This window comes from Gracilinanus agilis, chromosome 3 (assembly GCF_016433145.1).
Source record: "Gracilinanus agilis isolate LMUSP501 chromosome 3, AgileGrace, whole genome shotgun sequence".
Taxonomy (NCBI): Eukaryota; Metazoa; Chordata; class Mammalia; order Didelphimorphia; family Didelphidae; genus Gracilinanus; species Gracilinanus agilis.
Genome location: NC_058132.1, coordinates 480,174,451 through 480,200,764, shown reverse-complemented (window position 1 = coordinate 480,200,764; position 26,314 = coordinate 480,174,451). Strand labels below are relative to the sequence as shown.

The 26,314-nt window shown below is 36.7% G+C and overlaps 2 protein-coding genes across 2 annotated transcripts in view; one reads left to right on the top strand and one right to left on the bottom strand.

Moving 5' to 3' along the window:
- The window catches only part of LOC123242568 (cohesin subunit SA-2-like), a 135,903-nt gene extending 119,991 nt beyond the window's left edge, over positions 1-15,912 (top strand). The window contains exons 31-33 of the mRNA XM_044670400.1: positions 9,085-9,244; positions 10,854-10,935; positions 15,117-15,912. Of these exons, the coding sequence (XP_044526335.1) occupies positions 9,085-9,244; positions 10,854-10,935; positions 15,117-15,128 (254 nt within the window). The 3' untranslated portion in view covers positions 15,129-15,912. The remainder of the gene's footprint in view (positions 1-9,084; positions 9,245-10,853; positions 10,936-15,116) is intronic.
- A 1,982-nt stretch (positions 15,913-17,894) lies between these two features.
- PPP2R3B (protein phosphatase 2 regulatory subunit B''beta) overlaps positions 17,895-26,314 on the bottom strand; it is a 123,718-nt gene continuing 115,298 nt past the window's right edge. The window contains exon 13 of the mRNA XM_044670401.1: positions 17,895-19,178. Coding sequence (XP_044526336.1) covers positions 19,034-19,178 — 145 coding nt within the window. The 3' untranslated portion in view covers positions 17,895-19,033. The remainder of the gene's footprint in view (positions 19,179-26,314) is intronic.

The window sequence follows — 26,314 nt, the reverse complement described above, 5'->3', positions numbered from 1 at the left end:
TGAGCTACCTTGCTGCCCCCAGGATAAATCATTCTTTTTTTTTTTTTTTAACCCTTAACTTCTATGTATTGGCTCCTTGGTGGAAGAGTGGTAAGGGTGGGCAATGGGGGTCAAGTGACTTGCCCAGGGTCACACAGCTAGGAAGTGTCTGAGACCAGATTTGAACCTAGGACCTCCCGTCTCTAGGCCTGACTCTCAATCCACTGAGCTACCCAGCTGCCCCCAGGATAAATCATTCTTAAGAAAAATACTTTTTCACTAGTTTTTCAGTTATCATCTCTTTACAGATAATTCTTAAATCTATCAGTCCTAACCTTCCTCCTGATTTCTAGTTTCTTAACCCCAACTGCCAGTTGGAGATGTCCAAACTGATGCCCCCATAGGTATCTTAAACTTGCTATGTCCCAAACTGAACTCATTACCTTTGATTCCAAACCTACCCTTTTCTTAACCTCCCTAACTTGATTGAAAGCACCACCATCCTCTGATTTCTAGCTCAAAATATTAATGACAGCCTCAGCTCTCACCCTAAGTACTCCATAGTCAATCTGTTGCAAAAGCCTGTTGATTCTACTTTCATAAATTCTCTGGTATAGGCTTCTCCTTTGACACTGTGACCATCCTGGTGAAGAGTTTTATTGGACTCTTGGCAATAGCTTTCTTTTTGATATCCTTACCTAGGACTTTACCCACTTTAGCCCATCCTCCATGAAAAGTAATCTTCCTAAAGAGCAAGTCTCAATGTGTCACCTCCTCTCTTTCCTCTCCCTCCTTCTACCCTCCTTCATTTCATAGATTACAGAGTTACCTATGTCAATACTAAGTCATACTTGTTACCTACGTCAAATTTAAAATCCTCTTTTGGGCTTTTAAAGTCTTTTGTAACCTCTGGTCCCTTATTGTCTTTCCAGCCTTCCTACACTTTAATGGTCTCCATATACTGTGTACTCTGTGATCCAGTGAAAGTGACTTCTTTGCTATTTCTCACACTGGAAAGATGCTTAATCTCCCTATTCTATCTATTTTAACAGTGTCCCTCTTTGGAATGTTCTTTGTTTCCACTTTCATGCTTCCCTGGTTTCCTTCATGTCTCATCTACACTCTCACCTTCTTGAAGGAGCTTTTGATGGTCTCCTTTAATGATAGTAAGATTATTCCCATTTATTTTGTAAATATCTTGTTTGTACATGGCTTTTTGTATATTTCCTTTCCCATTACATTATGAACTTCTTGAGGGCAGGAACTATTTTTACCTTTTTTTATCCCTAGTACTTAAAAATAATTCAGTATTATTTTCAAGCACTTAAAATTTTTATCATTATCTTGATATCATATTGTGATTGTCTTTCACTTATTTTTGATGATGAGTAGACCCAACCCATTTTATTGGCTTTTCTTATTAATTTACCATTCTCTTGTCTGTTTGCAGTAGCCTTTATTTAAATTTTGAGCTCTAGTGCTTGGAGATCACATTTCTAGTTAAATTGCAACACTGCTTCCTCTCTGATGGTGTCCTGTCAGCTGATTAATCTTTATTCTGTTCTCTGGTTGTAGTATTTCCGGACAGTTTTGTTTCTTAAAATATTGGATTTTTTCCCCCCATCATTCTATTATGTTTAGTTCAGCATGTTTTTCTGGGAGATCAGTGATTCTCAGATTTTTCTCTTAGAGCCCTGTTTTCTCTTTCAGTTGTTTTTTATTGTAGTCTTAAAATATGACTCTCTTTGATATGTTGCCCTTATAATTATTGTAGCATTTAGAAATCTTTTTAGTTCTGTCCTCTACATTTTTGTTTTTAGGGTGTCTACTTTATAAACTTTTCAGCTTATTTTTTTTTAAACCCTTGTACTTCGGTGCATTGTCTCATAGGTGGAAGATTGGTAAGGGTGGGCAATGGGGGTCAAGTGACTTGCCCAGGGTCACACAGCTGGGAAGTGGCTGAGGCCGGATTTGAACCTAGGACCTCCTGTCTCTAGGCCTGACTCTCACTCCACTGAGCTACCCAGCTGCCCCCTTTTCAGCTTCTTTTTGAAGTCATCAGTTAGCAAAAATAAAATATAAGCTTCTGGAAGACAGAAAATGTTCTGTTTTTTCCCTTTGTATCTATGATGTCTAACCCATATGTTCAGATGCCTAATAGATGCTTTTCGAATTCATGAATTAATCATTCTGCTTTACTTATTTATTTGTTTTTAATTAGGAGCAGTTTTACCCCTTACTACTCCTTTTGTTCTTTTACTAGATTTTCCAGCTATTCTTGAGGTTCTTGTGACCAATTGATTCTTATTTATGGGGTTCTAATCATAATTATTTCAGAATTAGTCTCCTCTAGAGATTTTTCCTTGGCATTCACATAATCCTGAGTATATTTCTTCATTGTATTAGGTGCTTTATGGGGTAGGGAATTAGTTTATTTTCTATTTATGTAGGAATTTTTTTTCATTTCTCCTTTTAGTTGTTACTTTTCTCTGGTGTTTGACATAATTTCTAGTTACAGTGAGGGATATTTTGGCTTGTAATGTCCTTTCCCTCGGATATTCTACAAGAAGAAATGAAATTTGTTGGGGAGGAGGTGGGTAGGAAGCTTTGGGTTTAGAATTAGTGATCCTTAGTTTGTATCTTTGCATTGTCCTTACTACTAGCCTCACTTTGGTCAAATTATTTCTCCTCACAGGCCATCAGGAACATAGACCTAGAATTAGAATCAACCTTACACCACAATGTAGTCCAGCCTTCTTATTTTTGCATAGGCCCAGGAAGGTTTGACTGATCTTTGTTGATACAGATTTTAAGTAGCAAAAATGAAATTTGAACTTAGGATTTCTGAGTCCAAAGACAGTCTCATAGCCACTATACCGTATTAAATTATATATATTATATATTATATACATTATACCATATAAAATGATGGGGTTGAACTAGAAATAGTCTTTTGAGTCTACGATCGGATGTTTTATTCTAGTCATATAATTTATAGGTTTGGTTTTTTTTTTTTTACTACATAAAATAGAAAACGAACAGAGGGGGCAGTAAAGGTAATATAGGACAGTTAAAATTTATTAACTACATACAATTACTATTTTGAACTTTTTTCCCAATACAAAAAAATGTAAACTTCTCTTAGTATTGTTTACTGACCTTGGCTTCTTTATATTTAAATATCTACAGTTTATATAACAGAGTAAGGTTTGGATTAAATTTTAATTCGTTTTCTTAATTTTAACTTATTTTTTAACCATAACTAGTTTGGTGTGTACCTACCAACTACCCTTTGTGTTGGCCATATTTTAAAATACTCTGAATGAGAAAAAGTAAGGCATTTTGCATGATTAAAAACTTAAATTCTGACAGTATGGCATGAGTGAAATGAGCACTGAATTTATAATTAAAAACTTAGAAGTTCAAGACCTGGCTTCATCATTTATTAGCTGTATGGACTTTGCGGTAGTTTTCTGAGCTTCATTTTTCTTATCTGTAATACTGGGTTATTAAAACTAGTGTTGCCTACTTCATAGAGATAATATACAGATTGAGTGAGCTAATTATAAAATCATTGTGTAAACTATAAAGTACTATACATGATTACAACAATATAGCTGTCATATTTGTTAATACCTAATTCTCAGTTCTCTAAATCATGAAAACAGATTAGTATTGGTGAATGTTAATAATGAAGTTGTCATCAAAATAATCTCTTTCAAGAAATCTTGTGGGATTTTTTGTATGTAGAAATCTATTCTCAGAATATCACAGTCTCAGTGGAATTTATACCCATTGATTCTTTTTTTTAATTGTTTAAACATTTATTAATATTCATTTTTAACATGGTTACATGATTCATGCTCCTACTTTCCCCTTCACCCCACGCACTCCCCCCACCCAGGGCCGATGCACATTTCCACTGGTTTTAACATGTGTCATTGATTAAGACCTATTTCCAAATTGTTGGTAGTTGCCTTGGTGTGGTTGATTCGAGTCCACATCCCCAATCATGTCCTCCTCGGCCCATGCATTCAAGCATTTGTTTTTCTTATATGTTTCCCTATTGATTCTTAGTGGGTTTGTGATCTTATCATTATGGGTACTTCTTCCAGTAGTGCATATACATGTTGTAATCAATTCATGCCTTCTTATACTGTGTAATTCTTCTCCATATCCTACAAATCCCTCATAGGGTTCTATGTAACATGCTTGTGTCTATCTTTTCGATCCACTGATATTGTGTGAATATCAGTATTTGTGCTCTCCATTGCTTATTCTTCACTCTCGATGCATGCCTGGCTCACCTTCTTTTCTGGTCATATAGCTTTGATGATAAAATTTTTTGCCAGTATTTTCGCATTATTCTTCATTGGTAGTATATTGAGTGCCATTTATGTTAACCATTGTTTTTTGTGAGTATAATGTTATTTTTGTAAAATAACACAAATATTATCTCTTCCTTGCACCTCCTTGATTAAGAATCATAAAACCAAAACACAACCCTAATAAAAAGCATGCATAGTCAAGCAAAACAAATTCCCACATTGGCTAAGTGCAGAAATGTTTCACTCTTCACTTTGAGTTTGTTACCTCTCTTTCAGGAGAGCATGTTTAATCATATCTTCTCTAAAAATTGTGGTTGATTACTATATTTGCCAAAATTCTTAAATCTTTTAAAATTATTTGTCTTTATAGTATTGTTAAATGAATAAATTCACTCCATTCTGCTTACTCTGTTCTATATCAGTTAATTCAAATTTTCCAAGTTTTCTCTGAAACCATTCTCTTCATTATCTCTTTTAGTCCAGTTGTCTTCTGTTATATTCATATGTCATAATTTGTTTATCCATTTCCTAATTCCTAGACACCTCCTTAGTTTCTAGTTCTTTGGCACCACAAAGAAAGCTGCTATAAGTATTTTTGTATGTGTGGGTCCTCTTCTTTTTTTGGAATATAATATAGACTTAATAATGGTATTGCTGGGTCAAAGAGTATGTACAACTTAGTAAATTTTGGGACACAATTTCAAATTGCTTTCCAGAATAGCAGTACCAGTTCACAGTTCCATTAACAGTGCATCGACGTTACCATTTTCATGCAGCCCATCCAACAATTTTCTTTTTCCTTTGATTATCAGTTTTTCAAATCTGATGGGTGTGAAGTGGAACCTCAAATTTGTTTTAACTTGAATTTTGCTAGTTACTAGTGATTAGAGAGGCCTGTGACATTAATTCCCCAGAGATTGCCATCCCAAGAATTGCAACCATATGGCATCCCTAGAAAATGCTGCACATATAAAAATCATATGGGATTTTTTGAAAGTGAAAACTGATGACTGGTTAATTATCAGTATTTACCAAGGCATAAAATAGGGAGATTTATACTTCTCAAAGCTATTTATTACTGTCATGTAATCAAGCAAGAATTAAGGAGTCATGGTTGAAGAAAAGGAGTCAATTATCATGACCTTAACTGTTGGAACTCTTATTTGGGTCAATAGACAAGTAATAGATGATCCTTCAAATGCTATTGTGTAGGACACTATGCTGATTTCATGAAACCCCTAAATATTACATAACTTTGTAAATGAGCTCCATAGCCCTCAAGAGAGTTTGGCCTAACTATCCACATAGGAGAAACAAAGTGGACGGAAAATGTTTGCTGCTGCCAAGTATGCAGTTGGATGAGCAATTTATGTAGATTTTGGTTCATATATATATGTGTAAATATATATATGTCATTTTTTATTAAAAAGTAGACTGGGCTTCAGATTTATTATGAGTACACCAGGGTATAGACTGCCTTTTGGAAATAGCTCAATGCCTTAGCTTCTCCCTGGAACAAAAGCCTATCTTTTAATACTCCAATTATTTATAGACCTAAAAATAAAACAAAATAGATACATTATTTTCAGACTTATCCACAAGATATTTGTACTCTCTTTTGCTTATACTTCTTGTCTACAAGTATGACCAAGTTACATCAGAGGGTGAGAAGGGAGTACTGTAGGATATCTCCAGATGTTCTTTGCTAGAATTGAAGTTCTAGCAGCATTGTGAAACATAATGCTTAATATCTTGATGTATTTATACTTGATGTCATTTATATACTTATCCAAACTCAGAACTCAATTAAGAGCATAGTAATTTGTCTGTAGACAGACCCAAGTTAAGAGTTCCAAATAGTTAGGGTCATCATAATTAACTTTTAACTCACTTGTGGCTCTTTAGTTCTTGCTTTTCTGCTTTTACATTGTCAACACAGTTATAGATATGTATCATTGATGCCTTTGTAAAGAGATTACAAGAATTATAGTTCTTCTCAAGAATGTGAATCAGTATCTGGTCTCTTGCCAAAGTACTAAACTTACAAAAAATCTGAAGTTGTCTCTTATCTCAGAGAGCCATCTCCTGTAAAAGGGCAAAAGAGGAGCATTGAGGTAGCATAGGATGATAGAGTGCCAGTCTTAGAGCTGGGAGAACCTGGCTTCAAATCTGACTTCAGACACTTTCTACCTATGTGACCCTGGGCAAGTCACTTAATCTCTATTACCTAGCCTTTGTTGATCCTGTCTTAGAATTGATACTAAAACAGAAGGTAAGGGTTTTTTGAAAAAAGGAAAAAAGAAAAGAGAGGAAGAACCTAAAAAAATCAGCAAAAGCAATCAAAACATCACAAAAGTTTGAAAATATATACAGTGTACCACACTTTGGACTGATTATGGGTTTCTTCTCCTATCTTCTTTGGGGCCATCCTCATTCTTTAAACATTTACTTTTTTAAGAGCAAGTGTTTGTTGATATCTTCTGTTTCTTAGATCATTTTGTTTATCTTTAGTATCCCTCTCAAAATTCCTCCCAGATGGACATACAATATAATAAATAGTACTTTTAAAGTGAGAAAAATTAGCATAATTGATTATTACATTGGAAAAAATCCAAAAACATATGCAATATGTAACACCTGTAAGGCCTTCCACTTCCATGAAGGGATGACATAGGGATGTCTTTTCATATCTCTTCATTCTAGTCCTGCTTGATATAATTTTGTCATATTTACTTTTGAATTTTTGGTGTATGGTTGTTCATTTATATTGTTGTAGTTATTGTGTATATTGATTTTTTTTGGCTCTGCTTACTCTGTCCTGTGTCAGTTCATATAGATCCTTTCATACTTCTCAATATTTATCACATGCATCATTATTATAGCACATTAATATGCCGTTACATTTATGTAGTACTACAGTTCACTTAGCCAATCTTCAATTGATGCCTTGTATCCAATTCTTTGCTGTCATCAAAATTATTGCTATAACTATTTTGGAGTATTTGGGAACTTTCTTCTTATAGATGTCTTCCTTGGGGGAGAAGCCTAGTAATGAAGTTCCTGGGTTCAAAGTATATAAATATTTTAGTCACATTATTTTTATAATCACAAAATGTTTTCCAAATTGGCTTTACCATTTCACAGCTCTACCAACAAAGGGTTAGCATGCTTATCATTCCACAAACCCTCCAACATAGTCTATCAGCTTTTTGTTGTTGCCAGTTTGCAGGAAGTGAAATTAAATTTCAGGGTTGTTTTGATTTGCATTTTTCATACTGTTCGTGATTTGGATACCATGTGGTTGTGAATACTTTGAAGTGTTTTAGAGAACTCTTCGTTTTTATCTTTTGACCACTTAAACTAGTGGGAAATGAAACATTTGTTTATTGTTTTACTCCTCTTTCTGTTTAGATTGTTAGTTACATGGTTACATTTGCATATATAATTTTCTTACCTCTTCTCCCATCACTTATCAGATCGTACAAATCTTTCCATGCTTCTCTATATTTATCATATTGGTAATTTCTTGCAGTATATAATTCTATTACTTTCATAAGCCACAGTTTGCTTTCACTTTCCCAAGTGATGGATACTTTTCTTCTAGTTCTTGGCTATCACAAAAGACTGCCACCTTTGTGAATACATGTTTTGGCTTATATGAATTTTTCTCCTTATCAGGGTCATCCTTATAGTCTAAGTCTCTTTTCTTTAAATCTTAAGAGAATTTAATAACTGAATTCTTTCCTCTATGCCTTGAAATCAACAATATTGTTTTCTTTAAGCAGTGTTTTCTCTTTAAAGTTAGAATGGCCCAAGACATTCTGGTTATTTAGGTTTAAGATAACAGAATGAAATACTTAACAGGTTTTTTAAGATATTTAACAAAAGGGGGCTTTCTTAGCCCTGCAGGTAAAAGATATTCATAGCAAGGAAGAGATATTCATTGAGGATGTGGTTTGATTTGGCTGAGTGTAGCTCGGTCTATAATCAGAATTCTGAAAAAGATGTTCCAGCTCCTTGTTTTTGGGATATTTTTGTACTCTGGGGAATAGAAAGCTGCATCAGTGACCCAAGCCAATTAAAACCGGATGGCATTTTATATATTTATTTTTTAAAGTACCTTCTTAGAATCAATCCTAAATATTGATTCAAAGGCAGAAGAATTAAGCAATGGGGATTAAGTGACTTAGCCAGGGTCACACAGCTAGGAAGTGTGTAAGAATGGATTTGAACTCAGGACCTCCCATCTTGGGGCTTGACTATCCACTGAGCCCCCTTGCTACCCCTTTTACCCATTTTAAATACCTTTCTTAGAACAACTAGTCTAAGCTCTATTGCTCAGGGTCATAGCATATTATTCCCACCATATCTGTCAGTTTTCTTGGCATATCAGACTCGAAAGTTTCTTTTCTAAAAATAAAAGTCCTAACATTGTTGTGATGCAACTTCCTTACTTGCCTTAAATCTTCATGAAGTCATAGGGAGATCAGGCATAGTTCTAACAGAATCTTCTGTCATGGCTTCCCTTATCTTCAGTTTACATCCTAGTGAAAGATTTAGTAATAGAAGTTTAGGAATCTCAGTGTAAAGGTCAAATGCAAACCCACTAGGAAAGCCAGGGCTAGGTCCCAAGTCTCTGTTCTTTGTTGAGCCAAGTTGGCTTCCTCCATTCCTGTGAAGCCATACCATAACCATTACAATTTGATTGGCTTTGGATGTCCCATTTGGGTTTTGTTTCCTCTACCGTGACATTTCCTTTCTTTCCACTTGTTTATAGGGAGTCTTATGGACATATCACTTCCTGGAAGCTCAAGGCAAGCAACAGATTTACATTCAGATTCACAGCTCTCCTTTTTCTCATGGAAAAGTAAAACAGTGACATCAGATGAGAACACGATGGATGTATCAAGCCTTGCAGTGCAAGATACCACACGGAGGTAATGAGGAGATTTATCTCAAATGGCTTTTCTCTTATCATGCTCAGGTGTTCTTTGTGTGTGAATACAGAAAAATGTGCCCTAATCCAGCTTCTTAGAGAAAATGCACCCAGGATATAATCTTCTTAAAGGTATTTTTAGTCTTTAAAAAATAATCCATTATCCTTAGGGTGTGTGGTATGTCTTATTGCTACCACTAGAAAAGCATCTTTATCAAATACATATTGGTAAAATACCTATCAGTTATTATATTGATGAGGGCAACACTTTAGTGAAGCTACAATATAACCAGAAGAGAGGTTTTCTGGAGAATCTTTGCCTATTTCTAGGCTTGTAGGACTTGAACACAGAGCAGGAAACCTGTGGTGTACAGACTCTTAGAATAGCAAAGGAACTTTATAGTTAATCTAGTTCCGCGTCCTAGAAATTTTTCTCTTAAGGCTAATCATTGTTCCAATGCCTTCAGTCTGCTTCCTCACAAGAAGTTAGTTTGTGGTTTTTTTGAACTGCTTTCAGAACTGGAAAATATAAATTCGTCATAGTGAAGTAAAATCTGATTCCCTGTAGCTTTCCCTCATTCATTTTAGTTCAGCATTGGAATCTCACTGTAAAGCTTACCGTTTAATTTGAGGTATCTTAGAGTAAATTGGGTTTGAGGCCAGATGAACTATGAGAAGATCTTCATAGGGATGGGAGAAACCAAGGAAGTGGGCCATTAGGAAAATATTTTTTTAATTATTTCAGATTTAAAAATAAAATTTTTATTTAGTACTTTGAAACTTTTTAGAAGCCAATTTGAGTGTATTCCCAGAGCTATCAGTTAGTATATTTTGTTTTCCACTTAATGCTGAGGCAATAAGTTGTAGCTCACTATATAGGCCTAAGATAAAAGCTCAGAGCTTGGGAACATCTATTTACCAGGAGAATAAGATTGCTATATTTTTTTTCCTTCCTAACTTCTTATAACAGGTGATGAGGATAAACATTAAAAACAATTGGGAGGGGTAGCTAGGTGGCACAGTGGATAAGGTGCCAGGCCTGGAGTCAGGAGGAGCTGGGTTCAAATTTGGTCTCAGACACTTTTTTGCTTTGTGGCCCTGAGCAAGTCACTTAACCCTGCTTGTCTAGCCCTTGCCCTTTTGTGATAGAGTTGTTACTAGGGAAGAAAAGGGCTTAAAGCAGAACAAAAACAATTTGAAATCCTTAGCATCAATGGAAACCAAAATGAAACTCCCTTCAATAGTGATGGCAAACCACAAGAACCAGGAAAGGAGAAAAATGAGTGTCATTCCTGATATATTATTAATTCTGTAGATGACATTTCATTGAACTATATAGTTAATGCAGGTTCAGAATCCCCAGCTGGAACATTGTAGCATGTGGGCTGTTAAGAGGCCTCCCTGTCTGTTAAAATCTTGAAAGAAAAAAAAATCTAGCCCTTTCTTCTTACAAATGAAAAAGAGCATGCCTTCCTTTATAAAAGAAGCATGTATGTATGTGTCAGACTCCTTCCCAGAAGCCAAGATTTTTATTTCTTCGCTTTGTTAGCAGAGAAGGGTATGAGCTGGGTGGAGGTCCTGGTCTAGACCAAAGTGCTCCCTTTTTGCAGGATGGATGACATGATGGAAAGCCTGCCTGAAGAACAGACGGAGGACCTCAATGAAGATATTGATGTGCTTGATATAGACGAGGTAACTGGGTTGTGAACCTTTCTAGGCTTGAGCAGATTCTGTGAGTTTTTGAGAATTTTGTGGGACATGGAGCTGTCTTCCCGTTGCTATTCCACCTCACTTATCACATTTCCAGCATTTGCAGCTCTATCCTGTCAAGGTCTCTTAGGCTTTCTTTGTCTTCCCTGGACTTGCACCTTGACTCCTAGTTCTCATACCCTCCTTTTGCTCAGTAGTTGTTGTAGACATTTCATAGGAAGAATTACTGAAAAGGGAGTGAACTCTGGCTCCTGAGTTGGGTATGGATACATAATATGGTAACAAGAGCCAGATTTAGCTGGGAAGCATAATATTTTAGTTTTGGTGTTTAGGCCAAGATCCTTCACAAGAGTCTTACTGTGATGTCTGATCTTCTTGTAGTGATGACCCACAATTTTTTAAAAATGGAAGACTATAAAACTATTTATTACAATTTACAATAAGCTGGTGTACATAGAGGCACCCAGGTGATACAGTGAATAGAGTTCTGGACCTGGAGTCAGGAAGACCTAAGTCAGATCCAACTAAACACTTATTAGCTGTATGATCCTGGGTAAGTCACTTAGTTTTGTATTTTATTTTGCCTCAGCTCCCTCATCTATGAAATGGGGATATTAATAGCACTTACCTCCCAAAGCTTTTGTGAAGACTTTACATTGCCAGCATCTAATTTCATGCCTTGCACTCTGCAAATGATTAATGAATGCTTGTTGAATTGAAAACCAAGTCAGTTTTACTCTGGGTTGTTATGTCTGTCTCCATGACAAGGGTGGGTAATAAGTGATCATTTTTTTTTTAATTTAAATTTATTTTCTAATTTTACAACCCTTACCTTCCGTCTTAGAATCAATACTGTGTATTGGTTGTAAGGCAGGAGAGCAGTAAGGGATAGGCAGTGGGGATTAAGTGACTTGCCCAGGGTCACACAGCTGAGGTCAGATTTGAACCGAGGACCTTCCATCTGTAGGCCTGGCTTTCATTTCACTGAGCCACCCAGCTGCCCCCAATTTTGGTCTTTTTTTGCATTAACTAAGCTTCTCTAAGAAATGCTAATTATACTCAGTGTCTTTAATCCAGTTCCCATTTTTCAGATTTGAAAGTATTTCAAAACAGCTTAGGCTGCAGCAGATATAACTGCATTGAAATAGTTCTCATCTTTATCTAATTTTATGTTTGATTTGGCATTTGATCCATGAATGAATCAATTATCTGATTGTACATAGGTGATTCTGAAATGATTGGTTATCTGTCAAGAAATAGTCCATTTCAGTTTTCACGATGTTGTCCAACTTTTTTCACATTCAGTGCCTTCTGACCCTTTTAGAAAATAATTTACATTTTATTGTGCTCTAAGTTCATGTAGTTCTTTTCTTACAATATCCTTTGAGGTAGGTAATGTAGGCATTATGATCCCCATTTTATAGGCAGGGAAATTGAGTCTTTGATTGGTTGGATGATTTTTCCATGAACAGTAGATGCATGAGATTTGCACTCAGATCTTCTGATTCCAAATCCAACACTATACCCATTGTAAGCCCATGCTGCTCCTTCAGCAGGCATATATTTAGGCATAAGGAAGGAGCCGTTTGGTATAGGATGAGTATGTGTACTTGACTAAATAAATCTAAAAGAATTCTGTCCTTTAGATGACATTTTAAAAGATTCTCAGTGATTAATTTTAAATACTTTCATAAGAAACTTTTCACCATTAAAGATATTTTTAAAAAAAGACTTTTTACCATTAAAGACAATAATGATTACATTTGGACAATAATATCACAGTCCCACATGTGCCTCTTATAAAAGTTAGAAATAGCCCAAAGAGGAGTGAGGCAGAAAAAATAGTTAGATTTGGGTCAAGTGTTCACAGAGGAGAGATCAGTGCTGAAGGAGATAATTGTGAAGTGAAAGTTTTGAAGGATTTATTCACAGGAGAATAAATCTGGGAAGAAATGTGGGGAAAAATAAATTTCAGATTTTATTAACACCCCCCTTCCAAAAAAAATATTAAGAAAACATCAACAGCTACCAGTCAATATGCCTGTTTTTCTAGATATACCAAAATTTAAGGGGAATAATCTATCTGCCCCCAGGGCATCTTTGATGAGAGTATTAGGGAAGAAACATGGCTTTGTCCAACATAATTTATAATTGATATCTTTATCAGCACACAATTGACTGCTTTTTGTTGGTTATTTTTAAAAAATTATGTGATGGAACAAAATCCTGCTTTAAAGTGTGAAAAGTATAACAGAGAAGGTGGCATTTGAATTGAGCCTTGAAGGAAACTGGATTCTCCAAGACAGATGTGAGACTTGAGATATTCTCAGCATGAGGGATACGCCATGCCATAGTGCAGAGATGGAGGACTGAGTATCATGTGTGACCAACAATAGAGGGCATAATGTATAGTAAATCTGGAAACATAACCAAATTTAGGAGCTTTAAGACATCCAGCAGAGGAGTTTGGAGCCTTCTGAATGGATTGGAAGGAAGAGAGAGATGAGTCCAAGCAAGCACGTAGGAGGCTGCTGTGACAGTTGGCATGGAGAGATTGTGAGAGTGCAGGAAAGGGGATTGAGGAGAGGTGTTGGAGAGGGAGCATCAACAGGATTTGGCACCTGATGAGCTCTGTTGAGTGAAGGGGGCTCCAAAGTTGCAAGTGTAAATGGATGATGGTGCCTTTGATAAGCGCAATAAAGTCTGAGGGCAGAGTGAGGGTAGAAGACACGCTCTATTTGAAGATGCCAACTTACAAGAGGCGTGTGTGCATCAAAGGGCTTCACTGTCCTGGAGGAGCAGCCTGGCCTCAAGTCAGGGAATGATTTCCAAGGGCAGGTGTTTATAAGCTGGAATGTGTAAACTTTTTTAAAAAGGACAATTGAATCATGTAATTCAAGACCTCATTTATAATTAATTTCCTTATAATTCATTGTTTTTTTATTTTATACATTTAAAAAATGCCATTCTGAGAGGGGACATATGGATGTCACTATTGCCAAAGCAATCCATGAAACAAAAAAGGTGATGCTTCCTTACCCTGAGGATGATGAGGTCTTACAGGTATTCCTGTTTGCAGATAACACTATGTCTGTTTAACCACGCTTCAGAATGTTGTTCATCAGGTAGTGTCTTGGACAGTATCAGTGCAAATTGCCTTAAAGAAACTGCAAAGTTCTTTCATTGATGCCAGGCTTCTCCCTGAAACAGATGTTTGTCTTAAAACTATCACTCCACCAGCATTGTTTGATGGGGAGTCAAGAACATTACTGTCTGAGGAATTGAAATGAGTATTACCCAGAGAGCAGTGAAGAGGCACATGGTAGATGTGAGTAGGCTGCTGCTATAGGCAACAACTAGTAAAGAATGTCATAGAAAAAATGCTTATTTGAAAAAGACAGTGGACTACGGGGCAGAAGCTAGAGATAACCAATCAATAGCTGATGTGCTCTGCCAGCATCCTCCTGGTATATGGAGAAAGCAAGGAAGACTTCCAGGATATTCAGTGGACTTCTCCCCTTCTCCCCATACACACAAGGTACAGATATAGGAGCACATAGACAAGGGCACGAATGCAGGCTAAACAAGTATGGGTTGGTTTGCATCATTGGAAAGTCTCTCTACCAGTGATACCCAAGATCCATTTGAGGTTTGGATGTGTTGACAAGTCCCATTATCAGCATTTAAGAGGGTGATTTAATGTATAGCATAACAGTGCAAGTTATTCCTATCATCAGTTAGCAGGTTACCTTAAGGTAAGCATTTTTCTTTTCTTTTTTTTTAACTTCCTTAGTTCTAATGTTGTCAGCACCTATAGGGTTTCACTGGACATAGAAATAATTGAACCGATGGCATCTGTAGTGCCAAAGATTGACACACATTCATGTACACAAATGTCTAGGGTGATAATATTACATAATACTTTGGAGTGTCACTGTAGAGTATTATGCTTCTTTAGGTTCCAAATCTGTCATAGCATAGGTCCATCCTTTCTAAACAAAGTTTTTAGTTACTAGGAATATGGGGCCTCTTTATGGAGTGACTTCACCTGTGACCTGATCACGTAGCGTGGGCCACAATAAGATGAGACTTACTTTTGTTTTGTAAAGACTTTTTATTTCACTATTTATCTTATCATCATCTTATTACTTTTTTTTTGGTAGGTAAATTTGTGAAAAAGCTGGAAAAGTGGTGAAGATCAAAAGCTGCTCTTTTTTCGGGAGGCAACATTTTGATTTTTCAGATTTTCATGTGGACAAGTGGAAACAGCGACTTTATGAAGTGGGACTGTCACTGGATCCTGGACCATTGTGCTCTTTGGACTCTTGGAGTTTCAGGTCCGAAGAAAAGTAAATTCCCTCAGAATTTACTCCAGGGTAGCCTTTCACCTACCTTGGCTTATTTTATGTACAGGCATACTATGCCTAAAGTTTATTTTTTCAGTGAAAACATAAGTTGAAATGACATCTTGACAGAACAGTACCATGGGTGATAAATGGAAGTGTTACTGTTTTTATGGGTGTTTATAATGAATACAGAAGTATTGGTTATATTAAGAATGTTATTCAAAAATCACATTTATCAGGCAGAGTCCCCCTTTTTAACAATAAGGCATCGATTCCTATTATTAAATTTCAATTCAACAGGTGGAATTCAGAAATGACAACCTAAAGGAAAGGTTCTCTATTCCCGTCTCCTCTTTTCATTCTTTAAATGAATAAACAGCAGGCTAACTGTTTATGAAGGAAAACAAAAGCAGAAATTAGCCTTCTTACCATTCTATATGGGAAAACTACTGGTGGTTTCAATTTAACCAATATTTATTTAATATTTTCAGACAAACAACATAAACCAGACAAAGGAAAGAAAGCATCCCTGTACTCAAGGAGTTTATATTCTGCCCTCATGTTATATAGCATGCACACAAATGAGAAAGAATAATTTTCAGTGAGAGAGAGCTCTGACCCATGCCTGAAATTTCAGCTGGAAAGATTTCTTCAGGAAGTATCCAGGGCTGTTTTTTTTTCACACTTTGCTTGTGGACTGTAGGTTCAATTTGTTTCATTTAAAATTTTTCCCTTTCTTTGATGAGGAGTCAACATATGACTTTCTCTGCACTTCGTTTTTAAAAACAAACCACAGTTCTTATAGGTGATAGTGGACATGTTTTTGTGATCTTCTTATGATTGCGTTATTTTATAATCATCAAAATATTTATCAAGTGCCTACTGTTACACTAGGTGCTTATAACAGACCAGTGGAAAAAAGTGAAACATTTAAGCTACCTTGACTCAACTTTTTGAGTATATGCCTAGTGAACTATGTATATGTCATCCAAGGACCAAGCTAGCTAATGTTAGAAGGGTTCATTAATAAGATATGGTCCACACTTGAATTATTTCAGCCCCAGTAACTCATAGAGACCATTTATTAAGAGTTGCCATCTATATCGGTCGAGGGAGTATTTATATAAGAAGATAAAATAATGGATTCTGAAAATACATTTTGGAAAAGTAGGCAGGCCAGACTTATCCTATGGAAAGGGTACCCCCATCACATTGGAAGCACTTAAATATGAATGATTGCTTGTTGTATTAAGGGCTTCTATGCATATTTTTAGGTTATGGATTGTATTTCATATGCTTGTGATATGACTGACTCCCAGGAGTGGTGAGGAAGCAGCTTATACACAAATGAAAAATTTATATATATATTTCGTTAGTGTGACAACAGTGTTATCTTGCGTTTGTAGAATCCTTATCTCTTTAGTTTACTGTGCCAAAAGTATTGTGTTCCTATCTCCAGTCCCCTCCCCATCACAAAAAGTGTGTGTGTGTGTGTGTGTGTGTGTGTGTGTAATATTTAAAGCAACAAGACAGCTGCTGGATTAGTGACCATATGACTCATTGCCTTAACTATAGGGAGAGTAAATTTAGAAGATACGGCTATCTCATATTTCTGATCAAAGAAATTGTTCTCCTGTCCTCTATGGATTCACAGGCAAGAACTATTCATTCTTTTGCATGTAGGAACATAAGTGGATTGGTTTGATCTGGGTACATATGATCAGTTTTCACGTGATGTAGGTACTTGTGAATTTATGGTGACAGTAAGGTTCTTGCCAACAGTACAGGAAAATCCATCTTTAATGGTGTGTTCCAAAGTGAAATTTACCCTTGGTAGAAGCTTTTCTAATGAACAAGTAAATAGTATTACTGAAGTTTACAGTATGTGTTAATGTGGGGAAGTATATAATATTGTTCTTTTCAAGTTTCGGGGATCCTATGATATCCTTAATGAAAATAAATGGCCTTGACAACAGGAGGCCCCAGTCTTACATTTGCTCCATGCTATTTGACATAAAAATGTAAGCGAGCAAAAGGGGTGACAGAGCTATCTTCAGACTGACCTTCTAAGTCTGTGTGGTTGCAAAGGAGAATTGGCAAAGCTTTAAAGTATAACCACAATCAGAGAAATTGGAGATGTTATGGGTGAGACAGTATGGTGAAAGCTTGAAAGGAGTTTAGAACAGTGTTAGCTAATGGTTGCAAGGGCTGTGTTTCTGTTGCTTTTAACATGCATTTACTACTTGGCTATTTTTATTTGCCAACCCTTTGCTCCTAAAGTCAGTACAAGCCAGAGGTTAGGGGCAGAGTATGCTTTCCTTATGTAATTAATTGGTTTGGTGTGTTATGTTTTGGGTCATCATAAATGTAACAAAAATCAGTAACCATCTTTAACATCTAAAGGTTTTCCACGCGGGAAATTAAAATGGAGGATTCTGGTTTTGGTGCCAAGATGTTTTCCCAAAAAATTGTGTCAAACTACCCAGTATTAATATTTCCATGTGTAAAGCTATGAGATGTGTCCAGAAACAGTAAAATAATTTGCTGCATGTAGGCATTACCTGTGGTAATATACAACAAATGGATACATGAATGAAAATCTTTAAATGCTTTATTTGAAAATACAAACATGATTTTTAAACATTTTTAAACTGATCTACACAGCAAACAAAAATAACTTTACATCTTTTTGTACATTTTACATGAAAACGTTCAAATAAACTTGCTGAAGACGTTCTATACCCAAACTCTGTGTGCTGTTATGTACGTTTCAAGGCACGACAACCTTATGATTTATGAAACTGAAACAAAAATCTCTCATCCATTATACACTCTCTTGCCATCAAGATGGGCAGGTGAGGTGGCAGAATTTCAAGCTGCTGTGACACTTTTATTTATATATTCATGGAATGTGTCAATAACTAACCTTTCAAAGAGGAAAAAATAGAAGCCTTAAATGCCCACAACATATTAGTGCACATCGCAGATCAAGTAACATTAATATGTTTTTTAAAAGCAAAAAAAAAAAAAATTCCTTCTCTAAAGAGTAAAAATATCCAGCCAGACTATTTAGTATAAATACTAACCCACTTCAAATGTTAAGGAGCATTTTTCTGATATACATCAATAGAGAAGACCTGATTTATTTAGTTAAAAACAGGAGGGGAAAGCCAGTTATTAAAAACTTCAATTTTTCCTGTATGTGCCAGGATACATATTTTAGTTTTCAAATAAAAGTTTGTCAGTGGCAGCTTTTGAAAGTACAACTACTACCAGGTTTTTTCTTTTTGCCAGGTGTAAAAGGTTACTAAGATTTTACTTATTTTTCCCTCTTTTAGGAGCAAAAGCACTAGAGGTCCTAAATCAGGAGCCTCTTCCTCCTGGCAATAGGTAGTTTCTCACAGCTTTAGAGCCCCAGGGTGTGTGTACCATGTGTATATTAACTGGAAAGAATGGTGCATACTCATCTTGTGAGATAGCAGAGGCTTTAGAGAACACAAAATTATTCCAATTGAGGAAATATGCACCATCTACAAATAAATATCTATTTTACAAGTTCGAATATTGAATAAATACAAAATTATCATTCCATACAAATGCACTTCATTTTCTTTAAAAGGTTTTGAATATTTTGTACCACAAAAAGCTACTACTGTCTGGAAACAAAGCCACTGATCATTTTGTGTTGTAGCAGACCTGCTGCAGACAGTCTTTCTATGTTGGGTGGGTCATAATCATAATATCTCCACATCATCTTCATACTCATCCAAATCTACATTACCCAGAGGCGAAGGCATTTCAAAGAAAGGTCTTTTATCCAATTGAAATTTTAATGCATTGGCCTTCTGAGCAGCTATAGGACTCAGTTCTGCTTCGTAACTGAAAGAAGAAAAGGCGGTGGTGAAGACATAGCACTCAAAAGAAAACGCCTACTTCACTCCTGGTAATACTTTTATACATTTAAAGCCAGATTTGTTTTTCATATATATATATATATATATATATATGTGAATGTATACATGCATATATGCATATATTTTTAAAACCTTTAAAACAGACAGCTTGGTGGTACAGTGAATACTAACTAGAGTGTTGGGCTTGGTGTCAAGAAGACCCAAGTTCAAATCTTGTCTCATACTTACTAGTCATGACCCTGAGCGAATCACTTGACCTCTTGGTGCCTTGGTTTCCTGACCTATAAAATGGGGATAATACTAACACTTTTCTCACAGGGTTGTGAGAATTTAGGTACTGCAAAAAGCTTTCCAAAACCTTAAGGTGCTATTTATATAGCTTTTAAGTTGAATACTTCTGCTAAAATACCCATTTAAATTAAAAAAAAAAACTTTTAAGAACTGCAATTCTACTTTATGATGCCCATATACAATGTGAAATTTTAAATCTGCATTGTTAATTCTATAATTAAAGTTTTAACAAGTTTAACAATTAAATGCATTTGGCAGGTGGTAAATTGAGCACTTAAGTGTTGGAGAAAAGTCAGCCAACAAACATTAAGTGCCTATTGGTGCCAGGCACTGTGCTGGACATTGGAGATGCAAAGACAAAGAAGAGAACTTGCTACATCTCAAGGAGCTCACATGCAAGTATACAAGGTGTCCCAATCCCACCATTAAACCTTAAAACCACATTAAGCCTTTTGGTACTCCTTTGTAAATAAAGGTAGTTTGTGGAAAAGGGCAACAGTTTGGGGAAGATGAGGAAAGGCTTTTTATGGGAGGGGGTGTGAATTGTATCTTAAGAGATTCTCTGGGGGAGGGGAGGAAGAAATAAGAAATGGTGCATTCTGGGCGTAGGAGGCAGCCAGTATAAAAGCATGGAAATGGAAGTATAGAATGTTCCATGTGTACACAGAGACAAGATTAGTTGGAGAAGTGAAGTCACACAGAACAGGAGGAGTAGGAGGAGATCAGGGTCAGGTTGTAGCTTTGAAAGTTCAGCAGGAATTTCTGTGCTACCTTAGAGTCCACAGAGTCACTGGAGATTGAAAAGAGGAGTTCTGGGGTCAGATCCATGCTGAAGAAAGAACACGGGAAATACTATGGAAGACAGACTGCAGCACTGAAGGACATGGGAGGGAGACCAGTGCAGGAGGCTCCTTCGATCGTCTAGGTGGAGAAGTTAGATGAGGGATGTCGTGGAGGTAAAAATGGCAAAACAGAGTCCCTGATTTTAGATGGGGGTGGAGGGGGGGGGGCGCATGGAGATAAGGAAATGAGGCTAATGCTGAGCCTAGGACCCTGAGAGAATACAGAAGAATCATGTGTTTGATGATTTGGGCAAGTCTTATTTTTTTTTTTCTTGAACTTTGAAAATGCTGAGAAGATGAACATTTCTATATAAGGTTGCATAGGAACCCATGGTTTATGTGTGGCATATCTTTTTTTAAGCATATAATAAGTTGGACTGTTTCAAAGCTGTCATACTCTGCATCTCCCTCTGAGCTTTTTGTTCTGTGTAAGAAATAAGATATCTGGAAGAGGGATGGGTTTTGGACATGCTGGGTTGGACACTTCTGGAATGTCCAATCTGAAATGTCCAAAAGGCATTTGGTGATGTAGGCCTGGGGCTTGGAGGCAGACTGTGGTTGTACATACAGGCCTGTGAGTCCTATTAAAAAACCTGCTTAAGGTGATATAGTCACTTGGGATATCGAAAAGGAGTCCCAGAGAGCCCCCTCCTGACGGGGTGGGATGCCAGACAGTGTGAAAACCATGGACCAGTTTGTAACCTAAAATATTAGCAGAAGTCAGTAGGCAGCAGAGAAGACAGGGGGAGTGCTGGATTTTGAGTTCAGATCCTGTATCCACTAGCACCGTGACCTCAGGCAAGTCTCTTCTCTTCACATCCTCATTTAGAAGGAGAGGGCACAACTAGACGCCCACACTGACACTCTTCTGAGGAAAGGCTGCCCGGAGAAATGGCAGAGTCAAGAGAAGGGCTAGATTTCCATGATGAACTCTGTTCAGAAGCTGCAGAAGTTAAAGGACAGGCTGGAATTTCCAGTGGGGGTCAGTTGCGAGTGTGTGTCATGTGGGAGATGAATTGGGCCTGGACAGGCTGGGCCCCACAAGGCAGGACAGAGTAATGGAGTGGAGAGGCCTTCCTGTGTGCCCAGGCCATCCGAGGCCCTGTGTTCTGCTGCTTTGTGCCTCTGTAAGCTTTGGCAAGTGGCAACTTCTGTCAGCCTACCTCCTCCTTGGTAAGATGAGGGGACGGAATGGATGGCCCCCAGCTGTGGTCTTCCAAGTTGTCTGACTGCCTGTCAGGGAAGAAAAAGGAGGTTCTCCACTTGGTGGCCTGGACAGCCCATCAACTTCCTCTCCACTGATTTGAGGGTAGGAAGAAACAGAAAAAGAAAATAAGAGTGTGTAAGAGCAGCAGGCCCCAGTGGGGAAACAGGGAGGCCAGCACAAAAGGGTGAAGGTCCACAGTGCCAAACGTTATTGAAGAAACATGGTAAAAAGCAGCTCCCTGCAGAGAGCCAGGGAGTGGAGGTGATAGGGGGAGGATTAAGGAGGTCTGAAGACTCAGCAGATGATGAGGGAGTGGCCACAAGGAAGGAACTTTTCTTTCTCAAAGTTTATCAACAAGGAAAGAAGGATGAGCTCCTGAAAAGATTTATGCTTAGGAATGGTTCTTTCTTATTAAAAAAAAAAAAAAAAAAAAAAGAGGAGACTCCAGTATATCCATTGGAGGAAGGAGAAGGAACTAGAGAATAATGGCAGTAAAGCAAGGACCAGAAGAACTGAGAAAGAATGAGATTGAGGGCCGGCCTGGGCAAGGAGGGCCAAGCTCATGCTCTGCAGATTATGAGAAAAGGAGGAGTGAAGCCAAGAGTTCTGAGATAAGGAGGGTAGAGAGCTCCCCATACTCTGTCAGAATAAGTGCTCAGAGAGGCAGCTGGGTAGCTCAGTGCATTGTGAGCCAGGCCTGGAGATGGAAAGTCCTGAGTTCAAATTTGACTTCAGATATTTCCTAGGTGGGTGACCCTGGGCAAGTCACTTGACCCCCATTGCCTACCCTTACCACTCTTCTGCCTTGGAACCAATACACAGTATCCATTCTAAGAAGGAAGATAAGGATTAAAAAAAAATAAGTACTTAGAAAAAAATCATTTTGGGAAACTTTTTTACTAAGAAGGATGATTTCTATTAGCTTTTGTGATGAATTATTTGAAGGTAGTGTACAACATTTGTTATATATATAATAAGTGAATAGTTTCTTATGGTTAGTCTGTGTGAAACCTTGAAAACACTGACAACTTGCAAACTCCAAATGCCCTTATTTTTCATATTTCTTCCAATAATTGGATAGTTTACGTTTGTGTCTATGTTGAAAGACATTTTTCTCACATGATATAGATGAAATGCTAGGAGACCCCATTAGCCCAAGAACGGAAATAAAATATTTTCTTCCTATATCTCTCCCTCCTGTTAGGTATGAAGGTTACTGTTAGGTATCTGCATTTAATCCTCACTGGGAGCATCTAAATTTTAATCCTTCAAAAAGATAAACCCAGAAGACACGACCCAGATGTCTAAGGTTTACTGGTAGAGCAGGTTCTGGTCTTGGGCCTGATAGAGATTTGGATCTACCAGAAAGCCCAGCAGACCCAACTGGGACTGTACAAAGAGGCTTTGCACAACTTGGGACCTCTATATTAGACTGACTTAAAATATTTTTCTATCAGGTACCATAGTTGGATTTTACTTTTTTCTTTTCTCTTATTCCTTCCTTTCTTTTATTTTTTAAATCTATTAATCAGCTTACTATCTTCATCCTAGTAGACAATGAAGTGGTGCATTGGATAGAGCACTGGACCTGTAATCACCAGGGCCAGAGTTCAAATCCAGCCCCAAACACTAGCATTGTGATCCCGGGCAAATCATCTAACCTTTTCCCCTCAGTTTCTTTATCTGTAAAATGGAAATAATAATAAGCACCTACCTTCCAGAGTTGTGAGGATCAGATCAGATGTTTTTGAGTGTCATAATTATTATTCATCTTTTTCTTTAGTTTTCAACTCCAAACTTTCTCCCATGCTATTCTCTATACATCAAATACACCTCTCCTTAATGACATTCCAGGCATTAATCGCATTTCTTCTTCTGAGGTTTAGTATGAAGTGGAAGGGGAAGGAAATAAGCATTTACTAAGCACTATAATGTGCCAAGCAATGTGCTAATACTACGCTCTTTATAAACATCTCATCTGATCCTTACAACAACCTGGGAGGTAGGCGGTATTAATATTCCCATTTTAAAGGTGAAAAAACAGGCAGACAGGTTAAATGACTTGGCCAACGTCTACTAGGTATCTCAGAAGGTGCATCTGAACTCAGCTCTTCCTGCTTTAGGTCCAATGTTCTCTTCACAGTGCTTCCCCTCTGCCCCAGTAACATTAAATATCACTGTATGCACAAACCTTCCATAATAATAGTAATAACAAGATCCAATTATGAAAAATACTAAATAATACAAAGATTCTGAAAAGATATTTCATTTGCCTTTTAGTGATAGATAACACGGTTTCCCAATATGTTGCAAAAATACGTTGTTTCTCTAGAAGTTTATTAGGTTATTGACTAAAGCTATTACAGAGAACCTAGAGCCTAGTTTAATTTTTAAAATTACAGTTTTTTAACCACTCCTAAATTTCACTATCAGCTTATTGGCAAAACTGCATCAGGATTATATTTAGTACAAATATTGATTATGTAAGAGATGTGTTATGATGTGACTTTCTATTTTGACTCTTTTGTAAATTCAGTTTCCCTGGTTAATATTAATTCATTACATATATTATTATTATTATTATATATTACATATATGTAGATTATTATTATATATTACATATATTATTATTATTATATATATTACATATATGTATATGAGGAAAGATCACATTGATCCACATACTACAGATCCTAAAATCAGATCTTTTTGAAAGACATCTGTATTTGTTGAAAAATAATTATACTTATTAGCACACAAAACAGACATTTCATAAAAACATTTCTTTAAAAAATGTTTTATCTAACATCAATCTGCCTTTTCTTCACTCAGTTTTCATTGCTTTTCTAAGAGAGTGATTATTAGACTGTTACACTTGGCTTTTGTCAAGCCAATTTTTAGGAAAAAGAAATCTCTACTGTACATATATATATATGTATGTATGTATGTATGTGTGTATGTATGTATGTATATATAACACAGAGGAGGTGGCCTGGCAGAAAAGACAGCTCAGCTTCCACTTCTGCCTTATCCTGGCTGTGGGAGTGGCCTGGGCAAGCAGCTTAAGCTTTCAGTGCTGTAGGCAACTCTTCAGTTTCAGAGAAGGCACAAGCAGTAAGTTTCTCACCAGGACTCCCTATGTCAGTAAGATCAGTTGTTCATTTTTTTAAAAGTATCAGGTAAGTATTTATTGATAGCACTAATAATACAGTGTCAGGTAGGAATTGTGTGAGGTGCTGGAAGTAATATGCCAAAGTGAATGAAATAATATAAATGCCAAAAGTGAATAAATGATCAATATAAAACCATGTCATCATATGGACACATTTTTAAAGTCTTCATTTTTATATCAGATAAGCATTTATTTTGCAAATGCCACCCTGATGAAGGCAAGCAAAGGCATTATTCAGCAGCATGCCAGCTTAAAAGGTCCCCTAACATCAAAGAGCTCAAGAAAAATGCTCTCATGGCTACCATAAAACTTTGGCCATGGAGATCTGGTTATGTTAATTATCAGTGATATTAGACAATTATATACCAAAGGGATTTAGTTACAGTACTAAAATACTAGGTTAAAATTCTGCTGTTTTTAACTATGGATATTGCTTGGACAGATGTGTTTCAGCTCTACGAAGTCTTTAAAGCTATGAAAATGTCTCTAATTTATCCTTTTCATCTGTCACAATTAAAGAATTTGGGAACATGTGCCAAGCTGTGAAAATGGAAAAAGGATCTTAACACTACACACTCTTTTCAGGTCAAAGAATGTTTCCAATTCTCTATGATAAAGGAATAATATGAAGAACTAGGTCTTGACAAAAATAGGTAGGAACATTTTTCTTATAATTTTTTCTAAGTTTCCAAATTAAATTTTGCAATTACTATGCAAGAAAGTATGATTTTCAAAGTAACTGGAATATCTTTTATTTGAAAACATCTTAAATGGTATGAAATGTATTTGGGTTTTCTTTTTATCAATGATATGTTATTTTCTAGCTGCCTTTTAAATTCCCATACCAAACCACCTATATATTTCTTGTGCTTATACTAAAAAAATCTAATTATACTTATTTTGCATATGTTCTCTTTTCATACATACATACACACACACACCTACCTTCCTGCAGAATTTATAAAACTTTTTGAAGGAAGCAATATTTTATTTTTGTCTACATATTCCTGGGCCAAGTGTTGTGCTTAATAAATATGGCATAATTAAGCACACAAAGTTGACTGGATAAAGCTGACAGCCAGGCACAGTATGGAGTACAGCCAAGGGTAAGGTCTTCTACAATGGGTGCCTCCACTTTCTCCTTCCAGCCTGGCTTCCAACCTCATCATTCCACCAAAACTGCTCTCACCAAAGTTAACAATGATCTTAGTTGCCCAATCCAATGGACTTTTTCCACAGTCCTCATTCTCCTCTCTGGGTTTTCAGGACAGTTTTTCTTGACATTGCTCCTACTATTAAACCACTTTTTCTTCTTTGCTGGAATCCTTATCCAAATCACATCCCACTGGGTTCTGTCTTGGGTCCTCTCCTCCCCGATATTACTTCCCATGGTGATCTCATTGATTTCCATGGATTTAATATCTCTGTGCTGATAATTCTCAAATTCTCTTATTCTGCCCCAGTCTCTCTGCTGACCCTGGGTACTACATCTGCAGCTGCCTTTCAGACATCTTGACTTGGATGTCCAAAATCAAACTCATCATTTTTCTCTAAACCCTTCCCCTGCCAATCCCTATTACTATCTGGGG